At 38.6% G+C, this 22,055-nt stretch overlaps 1 protein-coding gene across 1 annotated transcript in view; it reads left to right on the forward strand.

Moving 5' to 3' along the window:
• Positions 1 to 3,524: 3,524 nt before the first annotated feature.
• Positions 3,525 to 22,055, forward strand: part of LOC129764585 (PDZ and LIM domain protein Zasp) — a 117,804-nt gene continuing 99,273 nt past the window's right edge. Inside the window, exons 1-2 of the mRNA XM_055763798.1 lie at positions 3,525 to 3,668; positions 3,727 to 3,894. Coding sequence (XP_055619773.1) covers positions 3,787 to 3,894 — 108 coding nt within the window. The 5' untranslated portion in view covers positions 3,525 to 3,668; positions 3,727 to 3,786. The remainder of the gene's footprint in view (positions 3,669 to 3,726; positions 3,895 to 22,055) is intronic.

The following is a 22,055-nucleotide window of genomic DNA, read 5'->3' on the forward strand; positions in this document are numbered from 1 at the left end:
CCAGATTAGAAGACATGTCTTCATTTTGAAGTCATGTCTTCATTTTGAAGACATGTCTTCATTTTGAAGACATTTGACTTACTGTGACGACATTTGATTTTGTGAAAAAATTTTGAAGGCATTATGAAGTATGTGAAGATATTTCAGTATGATAGCGTATGTGGATTTTTGGGAGATATTATTTCCATAAAAGTCCTATTATATCCGAAAATATAATCAAAAGAAGTAAGGCCTTTATCTTAGCGTCATTCGCTCGTTTTTTATCAGTGTCCCTTGTTTACTTTTGTCCTTAGTAATCAATGCACAATGGTCCAGGAGATGCATTTAAGTAGCAATTAGCATTTAGAGCTTGACAGTTATTCTCTAGACAAAAACTGTCTTAAACAAAGTTGTTACCCATGATAGAGCGCTGGTTTTTATGATGTCAAAAATAGGGTGACCAAAATTGTCGATGAAATAAAAAATCTAACTTTCTTATCTTTATAGATAGCGGTAAACATAGTTCGACAATATTGTAGTCCCAGTTATTTAAAATATGTTTGTAGAACAATTTTTTTTTCTATCCCTTGAAATAACCGATATAGCGTTTTTTTCTAGGTTACGTTAGGGTCACCATGAAAAAAAACTGTTTTTTTGCTCTTACTTTTATATTTCAAATTTTACATGCAAACTGTCTTCGAAAGACTTTTAGAGCTTACTAATAAAAACATTTTTTCGATGCAGAACTTGTCAATATCTCAACTGGACCATTGTGACCAATGGTCATCTCGAATTTCAAAAAGTTACTACATAAAACAATATTCACTACCTCGAAAAAATACCCTATGCAAAATATCAGTTCCCCCCGATTTCCCTTGGGTGATTTTTCGATTCTCGAAAAACTCAAACGTTGACCGCTTGGCGCCTCTCTCCCGTCCGATCGAGCGGAAATTTGGCATAGGGTGTTTTTTCGAGGTGGTGAACATTTTTGATATAGTAACGTTTGGAAATTTTAGGGTCGATTTTTCCCCATACATTCATTGGCACCCTAATGGAGACATTTGTCTCGGTGTCATTCACTTGCGTAAAATTTTTAACGGATATCACGATTCGGCAGTGATCCAGCTAGCATCCAGTCAACGGCGGCGACCAGGGTGTCCAAATTGCCGTTGTCAGGGCCGTGAGATGTGGGTTTAGGTTTAGTTTTACAAATGGTACTAGAAGTGAATGAACTGCAAAAGTTCAAAGCCGCTATAATCAGATACATCATCATCATTATAACCAAAACGTCCCCGGTGAATGAACGTTTGAATACAAAGCCCCCAAAAAGCAAATTAAAAGAAAAATAAACCAAAAGAAAAAAAGGAAGGAATTGAGAAATTGTGTAAAAGTAAAAAACAGTACCATGGTTAGATCCTGCTACACCAACTCCAATGAAAACCCCGAAGGTAGTCTTTAGAACCTCCTAAATATCGATGAAGAGTTAATTTTTCCAGTTAACTAGTCCATTTTCCGGGTAGATTACTTCATGCACAAGTCACATTATCATTGGAAAAATTCGAAAAAATGAAAATAAAACAATATGTTTAAATTTTCAGACGTTGGTGTACCATTACGTCTTTTTGGTTATGTCCCCGACATTAACCAATCGTATTTTTTTCTCTTTCTCTCAAAACTACTTGCTTGCTTCTGTGTTTTTGAAAGGCTTTAAACTTTGCAGTTCATTCACCTCTACTTTCAAAACTGTCATTCGAAACACAATAAAGAATGAATCGAGGATCGAACTGTGTAAGTATGGATTATGGTATGGATTATGGAGTATGCAAATACAGCATAACAACGGGTCGAATACCGCCATTTCCCAGAGACTATTCGAATCGGCAGGACCTGTAACTGTGACTGAGGTTTATTTCTAGACAGGACACGATGGCACAAAAATTTGAAAAGGATCAAAATTTCACTGCCTATTTCATTCTCGATCTTTCGAAGCAATTGAAACTTTCTCAGACTTCAGACTGAGACTTTTGGAATCTCGCTGGCTGAAGAATAACAATCCAAAATTAAAATTTGTTTTTAAGTATAATTGAGACATAAAAAAAAGTGCTCCCGTAGCCGATTGATTAGCGTCACTCCTAACATGCCGGGGGTTCAGGTTCGATTCCCGTTCTGATCGGGGGAATTTTTCATCAAAGAAACTTCCTCCGACTTGCACTGTGGTCAACGTGTATTCTAGAGCTTGCCACTTCTTCTTCTTTTTGGCTTTAAGAGGGTTTAAACTAGCTTGCCACTTAGAATGCATTTAAGGCTCAACTAAATCTCAACTAAGTACTAATAAAAAAATTACGCAAGTAATACTACGTTGAGACGGCGAGGTTCCTCTAGGAACGTTAGTGTCATTGAAGAAGAAGTGGCATCAAAAATGCTACATGAACTAATGCTAAAATTTATCGTCACAGAGCTAAATTGATAATATTTCGGATGTTTTGGATTCGCCAGATGATTAAAGTGATAGAAAGTGGAAAAAAACTTCTGCACCTTTCATTGTTAACACCAAAATTCAACTTGCTCAAGAAAACGAAAGTGTTGGACGAAAACAATTAATCCCTTCCAACAGATTTAAATTGATATTAAAAAAAAAAAAAAAGTGCTGCTGAGTTCTAATGCGTTTCCAAGGATTTGCTCACTTTAGTGTGAACCATGGCCTACACCACACTAATATTCCAATGTCAGACTATAAAGTGTACCGAAAAGTTAGAAGGAATGTTTTAGAAATTAGAGCTCTGAGCCGATTACAATCAACCCTTTGACTGAGTTTAGTTTTCTCTCATAATAGTTTAAATAATAAATTACTGTCGATCGGCAGTACAGAATCGTATACGTCACGGTTATTATTATAATACGGAAGAGAGTTTCATATCTACGATACTATTTATACCTTGCGACAACTAACATTTTTCAATGACAGATCATTGTTGAACTACAAGTTGTTGTACTGCTTGTTCCTAAAAATAAACTACTTATCGCCTTTTTATAGCGCAGCTGTCATCTGAACCATGATGCGAAAAGCGGATGAGTGACATGCGAAAAATTCTTCCCCGCTGCAAAACGAAACAGCGCACTGACAAGACGATCGCTGACGCAGAACCCTAACCCTCGGGAACACGCGAGATCATTTCTCCCATTATTATTTAATGAGCGTCGAGAAAGATGCGCGTTTTGTTTCGAAATGCGCTGCGCGTAAACTCGCGCGCCCTCGGCCGGCCTATACGAAATTTTCATTGAGAATTTTCCAAGCTACACAAACGCACACGAATCGAGTGTTCAACTGTGTACGTAAACCCAGCGTTCCTACGAGGATCGCGGGGAGAAGCGAGTTCGATCATCTGTCCGTTCTGTCAACGGCAGATCGAGTCTTCTACCGTCGGATACTGCCGCCAGCAGAGAGGGGGCATATTTTGTTGTTTTGTGTTGCCCGTTATCCGGACGCTGATTTATTTTAAAAAGCATTTTTGTAATCTTCATAACCACGCGCGTGTTATACTTCGTCCCCCCGTTGAACTACTCGCGAGAAAAGAAAAATCTGTTAGTCTACGAGCGAACAGAGGGAGCATTAACGTTCAAATTGTGACACAGCACACCTCGAGAACCGTCATTCAATCGAGACAGATATAGTTTCTGCTACAAAGCTAGTTTGTTTGTTACCTATCAAACCCAAGGGTCAAGTTCAATATCTAGTTTCGATTTTAGGTGTGCTTATTTCGGCTACCTGTTAAGTGAAGTTCAGTGGTTTCCTGTTTCCGAGCAGTGATGGAGTGTGAACAACGTCAATTTGAGCGCCCGGCGTTTTGGAGAATTCCCAAAGCGAAAACTTTCGATCTGCCGTTCATGAAGAAGCGAGTATCGTTCAACGAACAGGTCAGTTTCTATCCATATGGACTTTATGATTTAGAACAAACAGATGGAAAAGTGAATCTTCAATAAAACTTCACCATAAATGACAGGTCAGATGTCAATACGGATAACCATGTTTCAGTTGAAGTGCGAACAGCTGTCGATGGTCGCGGATGAACACCGCCTTGTTCGACGAAAATAAGTTCAGAGACTGTTACGAACGCAGACATATGACTGGTGAAACATATTTTGAAACGGCATTCAGTTTATTAAACAAACCGCAACTTGCTACACGTTTTGTTTGGCTAACACAAATAGAATGGCGGTTTCCGTTCTTCCATTCGACCGTCTGCATTTACAATGCGAAGCCAATCGAAAGCTTTGAATGCTGACAGCTGAGCATGGGTTTCCAGTGAACATTCTCTGGGATTTATCGAAAATTAGCAGTACAAAATCTCCCCCTTTCGCTACAATGAGGCAATCAAATGACGCTACCAATTTCGATTTTCTCGCCCTTCAGTGAAGCTATTTGTGCGTGATTATTTTGGCCTGGCATCCAGTGGATTATCCATTCTACATCCGTAGAAAATTCCAACGATATCTCAAACCATTGAATAACTTTCCAATCAAGGGCACTCCAACCGATAGGCGATTAGGGCCAATGTCGAATCCTTTAATATCACCCAAATAAATCGTTTGTATCAAATTTTATGGTTAAATTCTTATATTCATGTCTTCTGAATATTTTAGATGTTTTATGTGTCTACCTCAATTATTATCAATTGATGGGAGAATTAAGAAAATTGACCATTTGAAAGTTTTGGGAGTAGAATAGTATAAAAAATTTGAGCAAACAACAACTCCAATCTCCCTGTATGTACGAAGAAAACCTAATTCTGTTCAAAAAGTTTTCTTGAATATTTGAGGGGCTTAGAATACAAAAGGTGTAAGTGACTTGATCGATTTCTCTTCATCAACTTTTTCTTTAGTTAATAACTCAATTGCAAAAACGTTCCAATTTAAGTTTGCTATAGAATCTGATAGGTGAGGTTCTGACCTATCTACCACATTGTCAAATACAGCTGGGAATGTATTTGCAGCTAAGCTATGACCAAAAGAGAGAGTCGATGTAGAGAAATCGATCAAATCACTTACACCCCTTTCATTCTAAGCCCCTCATTTACATTCTTTCAAAATTATGGTATTGTTACGGAATTTACGGGTACTCTCTGTGCGAACTAATTTATAATGAGAAGAAGTATTCGTAGGGGAAGAAAAGGTAGACGTTAATAAAAGTTAGTCGATTATGGAATAGCAAACGAAGCTACACGTGTTTTACTCCGTCGTAAAAAGATTCATGAAACGTGGTATAATCCCAACTTCAGTATTCCGTTTTGTCTGTGGACACACAGGTTATTCGCATCTGTGATTGGAGAAACGAAAAACCAATAAATTTTGTAACATTGGTGTCAGAAGTGGGGTATAAGCATCCTCACAATACAGAAATTAGTTATGTCATTGCCTACCACCAATGCACCTTCCGTAAATAATCTGCATGTTCAGCATGCCGGTGCCGAAGGTGACATCCTCAAAGCTATTGAAGTAATGTTCACCGAGAATCAGAAGAAGGATGACGAGGACAGAAGGAATCTTATACAGAAGTTCGAGGAACTTAATGCGTCGGTTTCATCATCAGTTAATGATTTGCGAAAAGAAGTGAACGAGCAGTCGCAGGAGTATGGAGTGGAATTGGATCACCTGCGAAATCAAATGAATGCATTGTCAGCATTAAAAGATTTCAGTGTAGCGTTAAACGCTATGCAAATCACTGGGAATCCGATAGGCCAAAGCTCTCCTCAGCCCACTCGACGTGAAAGCGTCCCCCATTTTGGTGCAAATACTTCTGCAATGCCGGGCTTCAGTGGCAACTGTGATCAAACAGCCGAGCATAGAGAAATCACGTATGCAGCTGCAACTAACGTACGAACCGAAATACCATCACATGTAAAAATTACTCCGGACATATACGATGGAAGTAAAAATTGGTCAGATTACGTTCTATCGTTCGAGATGGGAGCCGATATCAATGGATGGTCTATGGAGCTTCAAGCAAAATATTTAGCCGCGATGCTGAGAGGCCCTGCACTCGAGGTCCTCCGAAATATCGCGCCAGAGATTCGTAACGATTATTCTGTTCTCAAAAATTCTCTAAACCAACGCTCCGGAGATGAGTTCCGAAGAGAACTGCATCATGCACAGCTGCGGTCAAGGCAACAGCAACGATGTGAAGACATCACGACCTATTCCGATGCTGTCAAAAGACTCGTATCTTCGGCTTACCATAATTGTCCTAATGATGTTCGCGATTTAATTGCTCTCAATCATTTTATCGACGGTCTAATCGATCCTCTTGTCCAAGACCGAGTTCGGCTAGCCAACGTTAAAAAACTCGACGAAGCGGTTCAAATGGCTCTGCAAATAGAATATAGACGAAATGCGACCAGATCGGCCCAAAAAGCTGTTAGATTAGTAGCATCAGCTACAACCGAAAGCGAACAATCGTTCAGTGATGCATCGTCTGAAGAGAATGCGATCGCGTTCGAAGTAAGAGCTGTAGGTACACAAACCAGACCATTTCGTAAAAGGTACCAATACAAAACTAAAGACCGATCGGGAAACGATCGTTCGCCGGATTAGTGGGGCATAGGTCGGCAAAAACTCAAACTCCATCCAGCATCTATTACTTTCACACTTTAACGCGACATCATGGCAGTTATCTCGCTTCAATTAGTATAGAAGGTAAACCGTGCGAAGCAATTGTTGATAGTGGAGCAGCAAAAACTCTCATCAGCCGAAATTTCTATGAGAAACTGGGACAATTGATCACAAGTGTTAACAAAAAGTTCATACGGACCGTATCTGGACAATTAATACCAGTTTTGGCAGAAATCACAGTAACTTTCGCGATCGGACAGCTTAATGTTGACCACACAGCTTGGGTCGTTGACCTTCCAGAAGACTGTATCCTAGGGAGTGATTTTTTGGCCAAAAATGCTTGTAAAATGGATTTCGTGCGAGGAACGTTACAATTATTGGAGACTGGGTCAATTCCGCTGACGCGATACAGCATAGAGGAAAGATCATTCCCAGCTGTGCTCCTAAGTGACGTGAAAATCCCAGCCAACAGCGAATTCATTGCTCCTGCTAACTGTGTAGTGAATCAGAGTCCACAAACGCTTATGGTTGAAGGAAACATCTCTCTCTCTTCTCCAATGGCACTAACGTTCCTAGAGGAACTTCGCCGTCTCAACGTAGTATTACTTGCGTCATTTTTATTAGTACTTAGTTGAGATTTCTATGCCAAATAACACGCCTTGAATGCATTTTGAGTGGCAAGCTCTAGAATACGCGTGATCACAGTGCAAGTCGGAGGAAATTTCTTTGACGAAAAATTCCCCCGACCAGAACGGGGGGCGCTTTTCACTGCGTCCAGCAGTAAACTTGATGCAAATCAACAATTAAAACTAGCAAATCTTTTAGAAGAATACCAGGATGTCTTTAGCCAAGACCCAAATGACATGGGAAAAACAACTGTAGTGAAGCATAAAATAAATACCGGTGACCACAAGCCAATTAAAATACCTCCAAGAAGAATACCTTTATCCAAACGAGAAGAAATGGTCAGTCTGTTGGTGGAGATGGAATCGCGTGGAATTATCAAGCCCTCCCAAAGCCCTTGGTGCTCACCAGTCGTTTTGGTGAAGAAGAAAGACGGATCAACCAGGTTTTGTGTCGATTATCGTTAGTTGAACGATCTGACTATAAAAGATTCTTACCCTCTCCCCAGGATTGATCTGACCCTCGACGCCTTGAATGGGTCACGATGGTTTTCGACAATAGACATGCAGAGTGGCTTTTGGCAGGTTCCGTTAGATGAGGCAGACCAACATAAAACTGCTTTTTCCACTGGCAAGGATCTATGGAAATTTACCGTCATGCCCTTCGGTTTATGTAATAGTCCGGCCACCTTTGAACGTCTTATGGATCTGGTGCTAAAAGGACTCCCTTGGACGATTTGCTTGGTGTACATGGACGACCTAATCGTACACTCAGAGAACTTCGAAGGTCACCTTGAAAACTTGGCTGCAATCTTTAAAAGATTGCGTATCGCTAATCTGAAGCTAAATCCAAATAAGTGTACCTTGCTTGAGCACACGGTGAGATTCCTGGGACATACTGTTTCTTCAACCGGTGTGCATACAGATCCAAGCAAGATTCGGGCAATCCTCGAATGGTCACGTCCAAAAGACAAAACGGAACTGCGAAGTTTCATTGGAATCTGCGCTTACTATAGGAAATTCGTGAAGGATTTTTCTGCCATAGCGAAGCAACTACATCAATTAACTGAACCCAAAATGAAATACGCCTGGAGGCCAAGCTGCGAAGAAGCCTTCGTGAAATTGAAGCAACTACTAACAACAGCTCCGGTCTTAGCATTCCCCGACGGACAATCATCTTTTATCCTCGATACCGACGCAAGTTATTACGGAATAGGAGCAGTTTTATCCCAGATGCAAGATGGGAAAGAGAAAGTAATCGCCTACTACAGCAAATGTTTGTTAAAAGCGGAACGTAATTACTGCGTGACCAGAAAAGAACTTCTTGCTGTTGTGAAATCGGTAAATCATTTTCATCATTACTTGTATGGACGGCAATTTCTACTCAGGACCGACCACGCTGCCTTACAATGGCTCCGCAATTTCAAACGTTTGGAAGGGCAGTTGGCGCGCTGTGTGGAACGCCTATCAGAGTACGATTTTCGATGTGAGCATAGACCTGGACTGAAGCATCGCAACGCTGATGCACTCTCAAGGAGACCCTGTTACGATACCAGCTGCCAGCATTGTGATAAATTAGAATCGAAAAATCAAAACGAGCTGGAGGATTGTCGAGTGATTTACAATGGAGGACGGGACTTATCAGCAGTTCAATTAACCGATGTCGATTTAAAATTAATTGTCGGATGGGTGAAGGCAGGACACCGACCGAAAGCGGACGATATTGCTGGACTTTCTACTATTTGCAAGTCTTCTTGGAAAAACTTCGACTACCTGGGAATCGTAAATGGAGTCTTGATCCGCAGATTTCATAAATCAAATGGAACATTCTTTCAGACAGTTTTACCAAAAACTTTGGTACCTGAAATTCTAACAAACATACACAACGGTTTGACTGGTAGCCATTACGGTGTCAATAAGACTACATCGAAGGTTAAAGAAAGATTCTATTGGCCTGGAATGTCTCGTGACATAAAATTATGGTGCATGCAGTGTACAATTTGTGCGACTAGGAAAGGTCCTCCAAAACGATTGCGAGGAAACTTAGAACCATCACTTGTCGGGGAACCGTTTGAAAGACTCGGTATAGACATTCTAGGTCCATTGCCTGCCTCTTCTATCGGAAACAGATACATTCTGGTAATCTGCGATTATTTCACCAAATGGCCAGAAGCTGTAGCTCTCCCGACTCAAACTGCCGAAAACGTTGCTGAAGCTCTGATAGCAACTGTTGTTTCGAGATTTGGCGTGCCTCGTAGCATACATTAGGATCAAGGAAGAAATTTTGAATCAGATGTCTTCAGAGGTATGTTAAAGCTTTTAGGTGTTGATAAGACTCGTACTACAGCCTTACATCCACAATCTAACGGTTTAGTAGAAAGGATGAACAGAACGCTTCTGGACTATCTCGCGAAATTTGTCGATAAGGATCAACACAACTGGGATAAGCTTCTACCCTTTGCGCTAATGAGTTATAGAGCAGCTGAACACAACTCCACCAAATTTTCTCCTGCTCTGTTAAACTTAGGAAGAGAAATCAGACTATCCATAGATCTCTGGCGACCCCCAGACAGCGGTGTCTCATCTTTACCGGCACAAACAAAACTGGAGCAAATGCATAAAACAGCTGATATCGTCAGAACAAATTTGAAGATAACCGCAGACAGCATGAAGGAATGGTATAATCATAGTTCAAATCAAATCGACTTGTATGTTGGGCAGCTTGTTTGGTTGTACAATCCAAAGCGCAGTTTGGGTAGATCTCCAAAGCTCCAATCAAACTGGGAAGGTCCGTATCAAATCGAAAGGAAGTTGAACAAGCTGATTTACGAGATTCGACGGGGAAGAAGTGATAAAAAAATTGTTCACATTGATCGTCTTGCACCCTATTCTTCATCAAGATAACTTGTCGGGACGAACAAGTCCTGAGAGGAGAGCTGTGTTACGGAATTTACGGGTACTCTCTGTGCGAACTAATTTATAATGAGAAGATGTATTCGTAGGGGAAGAAAAGGTAGACGTTAATAAAAGTTAGTCGATTATGGAATAGCAAACGAAGCTACACGTGTTTTACTCCGTCGTAAAAAGATTCATGAAACGTGGTATAATCCCAACTTCAGTATTCCGTTTTGTCTGTGGACACACAGGTTATTCGCACCTGTGATTGGAGAAACGAAAAACCAATAAATTTTGTAACAGTATATTGCTCAAATATTTCCACGAGCAAACAAGCACATTGCAAAAATTTAAAATTTGTGTAATGAATTTATGTGGAAAGGATACTTTTACAGTGTAGTAAAAAATCAATTATACCTGCCAACGTTTAAGGGTGGATTAGGTTTGAAAGACGTTGAAAGCAAATCCAAAAGTCTTTTTATAAGAAACATTCTCTACGCATACCGCGATCCCAATCAACACATCGATGAAATTATACTAAATGTCGTTAGCATTAGACATTTATCAAGAAACGCTAAGGAATCGCTGGTCATTGCTAGAAGTTTAGAAGCGGATCCCAATTTAAGAGTATATATTACCACCTTCAAAATGTGATAATTACCAAACCTCGATTGCAAATGAATTGCCCAAAGTACAATGGGAGATTCTATATGAAAAAATATTAGTAGAAACTTTTTCTCAACTGATCAAAAATCGGCTTTAATTGCAATATTCAATGACTTAGTTCCTTCCTAAATGGCGTTAACGTGGCCCTGTGGAACTTTTGCCGTCTCAACGTATGCATTAAATAGCGTCATTTATTAATACTTAGTTGAGATTTCCTAAGCCAAATAACACGCATTGAATGTATTCCGAGGGGCAAGCTCTAGAATACGCATGACCACAGTGCATGTCGAAGGACATTTCTCTGACGAAAAATCCCCCGGCCGGAACGGGAATCGAACCCGAACACCCGGCATGATAATGTGAGACGCTAACCACTCGGCCACGGGTGCACCACTTAGTTCCTACGCGTAGCAAAATGTTTAGTCACTGTATAGCAGGAATAGATTCTCCGCATTTGCGGTAGACTCGACACACTAAAATACCGTAAAAAACAGTGTAACTTCATCTGTTTGGTCGTGGATAAAGCCTGTAATCCACTCCCGAATGAAACTTCAAATCAATGATCCAGAAGAGTTGCTTATTTCACAGATTAAAAAAAAATGTAATTTCAAAGAATTTTTTTTACATCTGCTGCTGGAATAAATTGGGTTTCGCTAGTTCGTATTATGTTAGTTACTAACCCCGAGTTACCGCGGGTAATCGGTGTTAATAAATTTAGGTCTAGATTAGGATAAGGTAGGTTAAGTTAGGTTAAGATTTTTCGTCTCTTATTCATTATTAATAAAAAAAAGAAGCTTCATAATCGTGGACTTTCACCAATTCTGAATAATTTCCTGCACAATTTACTGTCAGAACAGCACATGATTTTCTCTCATGGCAGCTCGAAATCTTCTCGTTACAGTTTCCATCAGGGATGGGGCGTTATTTCCATCAGGGGTGTTAATCCCGTCGTCCTGAAAAAATATGGGAAAGTTAGATCTGATAAAATGTTCTTTACTGACGGTTCATTCATAAACGGGTTCATTGGCTTCGGCATTTTCAATGCAAATTCCAGTGCCTCCTTCAAACTCAAAGATCCTTGTTTCGTGTATGTCGCTGAACTGGGTGCGATATACTGCGCACTAGGGATTATTGAAACATTGCCCATCGACCATTATTTTATTTTTTCAGACAGTCTCATCTTTTTTCCTAACAAGAAAAGGACATCTATTGAGTGTTTTGGTTGATTGCTCGATTCCGGGGAATGAGAAAGCGGACTCGCTAGCTAAGGTGGGCTCTTCAGAAGGCACACTTTTTACTTATAACGAATTTGTTCACATTCCTCGTCAGCACACACTCGTTAGTTGGCAGCGCATGTGGAGTGAAGATGAGTTCGGTCGTTGGTTACACACGATTATCCCTAAGTTCTCGACGAGTGCATGGTTCAAGGGATTGAATGTAGGTCGTGATTTCATTCGCGTGATATCTCGGCTTATGTCCAATCACTACAACCTAAACGCGCATCTTTATCGCATTGGGCTCGTAGCAAACAATCTTTGTGATTGTGGCGATGGCTACCACGACATCGAGCATGTTGTCTGTTCCATGCTGCCCGCTCTCAGCTTTCCAGAGCATTGAGGGCACAAGGCAGACAATCGAATATCCCCGTCCGGGACATCTTAGGTAGCCGTGATCCTGAACTTCTGCTTCATCTATACCTGTTCCTCAGAAACGCCGATGTCAACGTTTAATGATGCTTCCTTTGTTATATCCCAGTTTCATATCCCTCCTACCCGATTTATAAACTTCTACTTAGTTGCGGCAATACATACACACACACATACACTCTTTACAGATACAAGGGCCGAAGATTGTGCAGAGACACACAGAGAATTATCATGGTGGACATAGTATTGTGTTTTGTGCTGTGATAGTTTATGAATATTTAGTGTGAAATATTGCCCTGTGCAGCGAAAGAAGTCTTCGTTCGCGTGCCCTTTTTGTTGAGAAATCAGGATTAGTAGGAGAACGGTTGCCTACAACAACCGATTCTTGTTTAATTTTGCCTTTTTCAGCCGGCCCCGGCGTGCTGTTTTACTTGTATAGCAGCCGTGGCGGTTTATTCTTTCTTTATTTCTCTTCTCTGTATGGTTGTATAGCGTCCCGCTTTAATCTGTGTTGGCTATGGAATGTTCGGTGTGTAAACTGGGGATAGTGGTAAGCGATCTGCCGGTTTGCTGTATCGGTAAGTGTAGCGGAGTGTTCCACTACAAATGCACACTTCTGAGCAGGCCGAATGCAAAGCTTATCACGGAGAACGTAAATGTTTTTTTCAAATGTAATGACTGTCTATCAGACCAGGGTTGTGGTGAGCAAAGTGATCTTATCTCGGGTGTGCGAAAGGTAGAGAAGGAGGTGATGAAACTATCTTCACTCTCTGACTCGCTTACGGACATGCGAGATCACATTACGGCTCAGCTAGACAGCGCGCTAAAGTGCGGTATGAAAGATTTGAGACAAAATATATGTGAGTCTCTTGAAAAATTGATATGTGAGAGATTGGATTCTATGACAAGTTCATTTTTAACATTTACCGCGCAGAATAATTTAGCTGCAAGGAATGATTCGCTCGATGAACCTGGTGCAATTCCTTCTGAATCGCACCAAAACATTCCTAAACGGAAGAAACGTAAATATCAGAATAATGATAATGATGATGTCATTCTTAATAACATAAGTTTCGCGGATGTAGTCAAAAGGTCAAACAATGCTATTGATAATAATATAAAGAGCAATAGTATCAAGCAAAATAGTCGTAAAACTCAGTCGGTTATTGTAATAAAACCCAAAGAGTCCAAACAAGCTTGCGAGGAAACTCGTAAGCATTTAAAAACAAAACTAGATCCAAAAACACACAAAATTGGGAATTTTAGGAATGGTAGAGATGGCTCCATCATTGTCGAGTGTTCAAATGGAGCCAACATAAATGATGTCAAAAATGATATTGAAAGCAATTTGGGTGAAAATTACCATGCTGTTGTTCCCATATCGGTGCCAAGATTAAAAATTGTGGGCATGAGCGATCAGCATTCCTCCGCCGTATTCATTGACTATTTAAAGAGTCAAAATGAAAACATCGCAATAAAAGATGTAAAAGTTTTGAAAGTTTTCGAAAATCCACGCTTCACATACAATAAGTATAGCGCTATGATTGAAGTAGATGTTGACACATATAATAATTTACTGAGTGCGAAAAAAATAAATGTGGGGTTTGATCGGTGCTCCGTAGTTCCCGCGATTAGTGTGTTAAGATGCTTCAAATGCGGAGAATTTGGACATAAGAGCACGGATTGCAAACAAAATTGTGAAACGTGTTCTAGGTGTAGTCAGAAACACAAGACATCTGAGTGCACGTCAACTGTATTGAAATGTGTTAATTGTTTGAAAATGAATAGAGAACGTAAAATGAATTTGGACGTCAACCATGCCGCATTTAGTTCTGAGTGTTTAGTATACAAAAGACTTTATGAATTGAAAAAAGGCAGCTTGCATTTCAATAAATAGCAACCATGTTCCAGAAGAATTGTGAATCAATTTCATGTTCTGTATTTGAATATTGCGGGGTTGTCAACAAACTACGTAGCATTACGTCAGATTGTTGAGGAAAAGCGTCCACTTTTAGTTTTATTATCAGAAACACATATTATTGAAATTGAATCATTTGATCAATATAGTATTCCGGGATACAATGTAGCTGCTTGTTTATCGCATTCTAGACATACTGGCGGTGTTGCTATTTATGTCAAAGAATCAGTTCAATTCAATCTTCGCCTCAACGAAGTTATTGATGGAAACTGGTTTTTGGGCATTACAGTTGAACGTGGCATGAAGATGGGTAATTATGGTGTTTTGTATCATAGCCCCAGCTCAAGTGATCAGCGTTTTGTTGAAATTTTAGAAAACTGGCTCGAAATGTTCCTTGATTCTAGCAAATTAAATATATTAGCTGGTGATTTCAATATCAATTGGCGTGATGACTACAATTCGAACCATCTGAAGCGCTTATCTGATTTCTTCAATTTGAAACAAACAGTAAATGAGTTCACGCGTATTTCCAGGCACAGTAAAACTTTAATTGATCATGTTTATTCCAATTTTGAAACTATTAACACAGTCATTGATACCAATTTGAAAATAACCGATCATGAGACCTTAGTTATCAATATTGTAGATAATTTCGTGCCAAACGACGATTTTGTTAAATTAAAGTGCTGGAGGAAATATTCGAAACATGCTGTTTCGAATCTTGTGATGAGAAGCCTGGATTTTCCATTCGAGGTCGATAATTTAGATGAATCAGCAGCTGTTCTTACTATTACCTTGAAAACGTGTACAAATCAGCTAGTTACGCAAAAGTATGTATCTTTGAAAAACTCGAACAGCTGGTACAATTTGGATCTTTTGCGCCTTAAACGTGAGAGAGACAAATGGTACAACAAATTTCGTAGAACAAATGATGGAAATCACTGGAATATGTACACGATCGCGCGCAATAGATATTCACAATCGATTAAGAAAACTCGTTGTGAATATATTCAGAGGAAGATTGATCAGCATCAAAACAACAGCAAAGAGTTATGGAAAATTTTGAAATCTTTATTGAAACCTAGTAATAGTAAACCGCGGTCCATAGCTTTTCATGGCACACTTGAACAGTCTGAACAGGCTATAGTATCCAAGTTTAATGATTATTTCGTCAATAGTGTTTCATTGATCAATCAGTCCATTGAATTGGTCGATGAACCTGATGAAATAAGACAGCCGGTTGATAGTAATTGTAGATTTGAAAGATTTCACCCAATTACATTAAATGAACTTAGAACTATTTGCTTTTCTTTAGGTAAAACGGCTGGAGTGGATAATGTCAATGCTAGAGTTATTCAAGATTGCTTTCATGTCATTGGTCACATCTTGCTGGACCTTATTAATAAGTCTTTATTAACTGGGCATGTGCCTCAGGTGTGGAAGGAATCTTTCATAGTTCCTATTCAAAAGGTTGCTGGAACGATTAAAGCCGAAGAGTTTCGTCCCATCAACATGTTGCACACATTAGAGAAAATATTAGAATTAGTTGTTAAAGGCCAGCTGTTGCAATATTTAAATCTCAACGCTTTGCTAATACCAGAACAATCGGGATATCGAGAAGGACATTCCTGTGAAACCGCATTGAACTTGGTGTTAGCAAAATGGAAAGAGAAATTAGAATGTAAAGATACCATCATTGCTGTTTTCTTGGATCTGAAACGCGCTTTCGAGACAATTTCTAGGCCCTTGTTGTTGAATACGATTAAGCGCTTTGGAATTACGAGTACTGCATATAAATGGTTTGAAAGTTATTTGTATGACAGAACTCAACGGACTATTTTTAATGATTCAATTTCCAGTCCCGTAGGGAATAATCTTGGAGTACCTCAGGGAAGTGTATTAGGGCCCCTTCTGTTTATTATGTACATCAACGACATGCGACGAGTTTTACGATTTTGTGATATTAACCTTTTTGCAGATGATACTGTGTTATTCATTGCAGCTAATGATTTGAATCAGGTCGTTTTATATTTGAATGGAGATTTGCGTTCTTTAAGTAGATGGTTGAAGTATAAGCAATTGAAGTTGAATATAAATAAAACTAAATTTATGGTAATCTCGCGAAATCGTTCTAATGAAAACGTCTCTATTATAATTGATGATGAGACCATTGATCGCGTTCGGGAGATTAAATATCTTGGCGTGATTATTGATGACAAACTCAAGTTCAATACTCACATTGACAATGTCATCAGGAAAATTGCCAAGAAGTATGGAATCTTATGCCGATTGAAAAACGATTTAACTATGTGCAGTAAAATACAGCTATACAAATCAATCATCTCTCCTCATTTAGACTTTTGTTCTTCCATATTATTTTTAGCCAATGATACACAAATATCGAGATTACAGCGTTTGCAGAATAAAATAATGCGGTTGATTCTAAAATGTAATAGATTCACTTCCTCATCTTTGATGCTGGACGCTCTAAAATGGTTATCCGTGAAGCAAAGAATTGTTTATTTAACTATGGTGTTCATTTTTAAAGTAGTTCACGGTTTGCTGCCTCGATATTTGTGTGATCGAGTTGAAAGAGGAAGTGATTTCCATAGATATAACACTAGAAACGCGAATGAATTAAGAACACCTAATTTCTTGTCATGTGCTTCACAAAATTCGTTGTACTTCAAAGGAATAAATGTTTTCAATTCGATACCAAGACATATTAAATGCGCAACAACACTTACAGAATTTAAGAGGCACTGTATTTCACACGTGAAAACTGTGTTTTATTAACAGTCGAACGATTTTTTTTTTAATTTTATGACGAAGATTTTTATTGACGAAGTTTTATACGAACGGATTATATTATGTAGACTATCTAAAATTTTTTCAAATTATCTTTTTTTTAATTAGTATTGATCTCTATTATGTCTGTCATGATGGACTGGTGATGATGGACTATTTTTATTTTTATTTTGTTGTTTTTATAGTTGTATTAGTTGAAAAAAAAAATAAAAGTAGTCTACAAAAGTTTGAGCGTCGCGCGCGTGCCACAGATATAAAGGATATTAAATTGAAAGATTTTTAAGTGCCGGTCTAGGAAATTTTCGTAAAGGAAATTTTCTCGATTTCTCTGAATGAGGATATTCATTGTCAATCCAAAGCAAGGCTGGCGGTTGGACTTGTGCTCTGGTGGACCCTTTGGCTGCAAGGGCCTCGTCGGGACCGTATCGGCTCTGTGGCGGACATGACTGAGTATTGGCTTGTCTTTGGAAATTGCAATTTTTTTGAACTTATATCTGTGAATAAAATCAGTGCGTTTTTTTGTGTTTGCTAAACTGATTTCAATGTTGAGAAAAAATAAATAAATTATCTTTTAGATAACTCGTCTTGCTCAAACCTCTGTAGGGGAAGGAGGCGGGACCATCATCATCATCAAAAATACGTGCTATTTGCAACAAAAAAAAACACTTGTTATGAATTGCTATGCGTTCCCTACTTTTCGTCAAAGCTTAGATGTCATAGTTGACGGTGTATAAGTGAATCGTGTCCTGATTTTTTCAAATGTCTTCAAATGTCTTCACCATCATATCGGAGGAAAGTTCTTCCCCAGTTCATCCACAAAACCGGAACTGTGATAACTCAATTTATTTATTTCAGTTTTGAAGATTTGGTTGTAACTCAAACCATATTCGTAAAACTAATTATTGCAACGATATGTAACCGGGAATCCTTCGTTTTGTGAAGTGGTCGTTTGAAAAATCTAGGTTAACCTATTGTATAGTTTAGGCCCACAATAATAGAAATGCAATATCACAATCATTGGAATTCTCGAGCTCAAATGAACTAATGTCTTCTAGAGACAATATGTGTTAAGGCTACTTGAAGTTTTCCATAATTTAAAGTAAAAGTTACCTTGTTGTTGAATTTATCCTATATGCGGATTTTCTGAGTGTCCGCTGAGAACAAAAATAAACAAGTCAGACTAATAAAAAAAAAACGAGCGAATTACAATGAGAAAAAACATCTATTTCTTTTGACGATATTTTCGGTCAATAGTTAGAATTTCATTTAAATAATATCTCTCAAAAACCCACGTACGCTATCATACTGAAATGTCTTCACATATTTCATACTATCTTCAAAATGTCTTCACAAAATCAAATGTCTTCACAGTAAGTCAAATGCCTTCAAAATGAAGACATGTCTTCAAACCTGGCATCTCCGGACACAAGCACATACACACAAAACATACTATCATTAAAAAGCGCGTAACTTTTTAATCTGTCAACCGACTTACATAAAGTTGGCTGCTTTTGAAAGGTGAGACCTTTACCTTTCTAATGTTATCAACGTTCAACAGATGGCGTTACGTGTTCCATAATTTAAATAAAAAGTCCCCTTATTTATTGAACATACTGTGTATGTTTAGCAACTATAAAAAAAACATGATGTCCGAGATGCATTAATCGGTGCCTGCTCACTGTCTGCTGCTAAGCCCATTACAACACGTGCTTTATCATGTTAGCTCAGGAAACACACCTCATTCGGTCCCAGTATCGAAGTCGGCTACTCAAGATAGATCAAGTTTAGATAGCTTACCGTCGATACGTATGAACAGTCAGAAGTGCAATGAAGTCCTTCAGAAACATTTACATCTTTTTTTGCATCAAAAACACCGTGATAATTGGGTAATTTGGCATCATAAAAGCCGAAAAAGCATGGCATAGTTTAATGAATAGGGGTTTCAGATTCTGGACTGGTCAGCTTGTTTACCAGATCAAGAGTTTTTGATAGCAAAAACTTATGAGAAGTGATCGTACGAATAGAAGACGCAGCTTACAAGCAGTATGAGTTATTTGAAAAGCTTAAACGAGCAGTATCCTCTGCGTAGAACGAGATACCCACTACAACATGGCGCAGTTTGTTCGAAAGCACCCTGAATGGGTTATTTGAATTGATTAAGAACTAAAGATGACATACGAATTAGAAACTTTTTGTAATTCATGTGAAATTTACTTTATTTTTCTTTCTATAGTTACGAAACCCAGTGTATAGTATTGCTGTGAGAATTTCCAACGCGTTTTTCTTGAAACCATGTTTTTTCTGCTTCTTCTTCTTCTTCAATGGCACTAACGTTCCTAGAGGAACTTCGCCGTCTCAACGTAGTATTACTTGCGTCATTTTTATTAGTACTTAGTTGAGATTTCTATGCCAAATAACACGCCTTGAATGCATTTTGAGTGGCAAGCTCTAGAATACGCGTGATCACAGTGCAAGTCGGAGGAAATTTTTTTGACGAAAAATTCCCCCGACCAGAACGGGAATCGAACCCGAACACCCGGCATGTTAGTTATGACGCTAACCACTCGGCCAAGGGAGCAAGTTTTTTCTGCTAGTGGTGTCTATATCTCAGGATCTACTCGGCCGATTTGGCTGAATTTTTTCATCAGCATGTAAAAATGAATTACCTAAAGCGTTACTTACCCTTTTTTTGACATCTATTTTTTTCGATCAGCGATCATTGGAATTCGTTATGCGACTCCCCGTTGCTTCAGAACCGATACCACCAGCAAGGTGCCGATTTTCAGAAATCACGAATTTTGATTATTCATCGACCTTCCAGACAGGAGTCTCTCCGTAATGGGTCTTAAATTCGGACAGAAAATTGTGAAAATAGCTATCATTTATTCCAAGCAGAAATTTATGAAACGCCGAAATGCAGGCAACATACTCAACTTTTCATTCCTTTTCCATTTCCAGCTGAGGTTTTTTTTCCACCCCTCCCATGGAGCGTTACATATGACGACAGTAGTTATGCTATAAAAAAAATTCCCTCGATATCACGATTAGGCATCTAGAGATAATCGACAGCTCCATGAACTTTTTAATATAGGAAAAGTTTTATATGTTAGATGAGAAAGACGACAATATTGTCCGAAAAAGATCGTGGTCAAAGCGTAGTAAAACAACTCAAACGGTGGTCAAATCAGTACTAGCGGCTGGGACTTGAAAAGGATCATTTAATATCAATTGCTTCCGTATAGCCAAACGTTAAATTCAAATCTCTACTGTCAACAACGGGACCGTTTGAAACCAACGATTGACCAGAAATGGTCAACAGAAAAGATGTTGTGTTCCGTCAGGAAAACGTATGCGACCTACGTCTGCAGTGACTCGCCAGGAACTCAGGGAGCGTGGTTGAAAAGTTTTAATACATCCACCATATAGTTCAGACCTGGCACCAAGCGATTACCACCTTTTTCTAGCATTCGCTCTTGCAGAGTGATAAGAAATTGGGATGAAGGGAATTTATTACTAAATTTTTTCGCCAATAAGGATCAAGACTTATATGAGAGAGACATCATGAAGCTATATTTGAAATGGGCACAAATTATACAACAAAACGGTGCATGTTTGACCCAAATTGGATGATCCAAAACATCTCAAATAAGGTTTTGAATTTCACGCAAAAATAATAAATTTCTTTCTACCTAATCCAATATTAATAATTGAGAAAGATTTATTGCCGCAAAGGGTAAAATTTAAATAACATACACGGTTTGACGTTTAAGTTTCGGGGCAGGTAGCGAAAATGAATATTTGTTGATTACAGAGGAACCTCGATTATCCGCGAGCGGATGATCCGCGATGCGGTTTATCCGCGAAAGCGAGTTACATAGTAATGCTATGGACTTTCCTGGAAATTATCAGTGAGGTGTAGGATTTTGCATTTTTGTTTTGGTCATGACTTTCACATTATTTGACTTCTGGTGTACACAACCTTATAGATGGATAGTTTAATAATTCCTTTATTGATAAAACATAGTTATCATGCTAAAATATTGTGTTTGCATCTCTTTTTTTAATCTTTAATTGCATTATCCGCGATTTTCGTGATCCGCGGTGTCCTGGCCACACTATTCCGCGGATAATCGGGGTTATACTGTATATTATTGAAATAATATCCTTCAATCCCAGCATTTGTTTTGCAACTGTGATTCGTCGATTCCATTTGTCATTCATAAGTGAAAATATGTGAATTTAATTTAAGATTTGAATTTAACATTTTTCCGTGTCGTGTAGAGAAACTTGAAAAAAAACCTTAATATCCCTGATCCCATCGAACATACAACAAACTCTTTATGACCGTCAATCCTAGCTTAGCCCTCTTTTACGTCAGTTAACCGCGTGTGGACCGCCCTCATTTTGAAATGATGTTCGAAAAAGTGCTTACACGTAGAAGGGTTTTTAGATAATGTTTGATCTTTTACTGATATAAAAATTAACGTTCTATAGCTTCAATAAAAACTAAAATGCAAAACAAAACGTTGTTATTTATATATGATACATGAACTACAATCTTTTTTCTGTCCAAGGCAATGATAAAACTAATTAAATTAGATACCCATTTGTTTTCATTTGATTTACTAACAGCTCTTAGTACCACAATTCATTGCTGATGAACTATATTTACATCTGCTTTTCATGTTTTTCTGGTCTTTGGAACTCGCGGTTGCCTTTCAATACTTAGTATTAGCTGATTGATTATATTTAAGTTTATTGCAAAAAAAAATCATGCCCGCAGATCGTTTTTTAATAAATAAATGTTGTGGCTACATGACACTTGTTTTTGGATGTTTTTGAATTTTGAATTCGATGTTGTTAACAGATATCAATAATTTTAAAAAATGAGAACCGATATGACTCTTAACCATT

This window comes from Toxorhynchites rutilus, chromosome 2 (assembly GCF_029784135.1).
Source record: "Toxorhynchites rutilus septentrionalis strain SRP chromosome 2, ASM2978413v1, whole genome shotgun sequence".
Classification (NCBI taxonomy): Eukaryota; Metazoa; Arthropoda; class Insecta; order Diptera; family Culicidae; genus Toxorhynchites; species Toxorhynchites rutilus.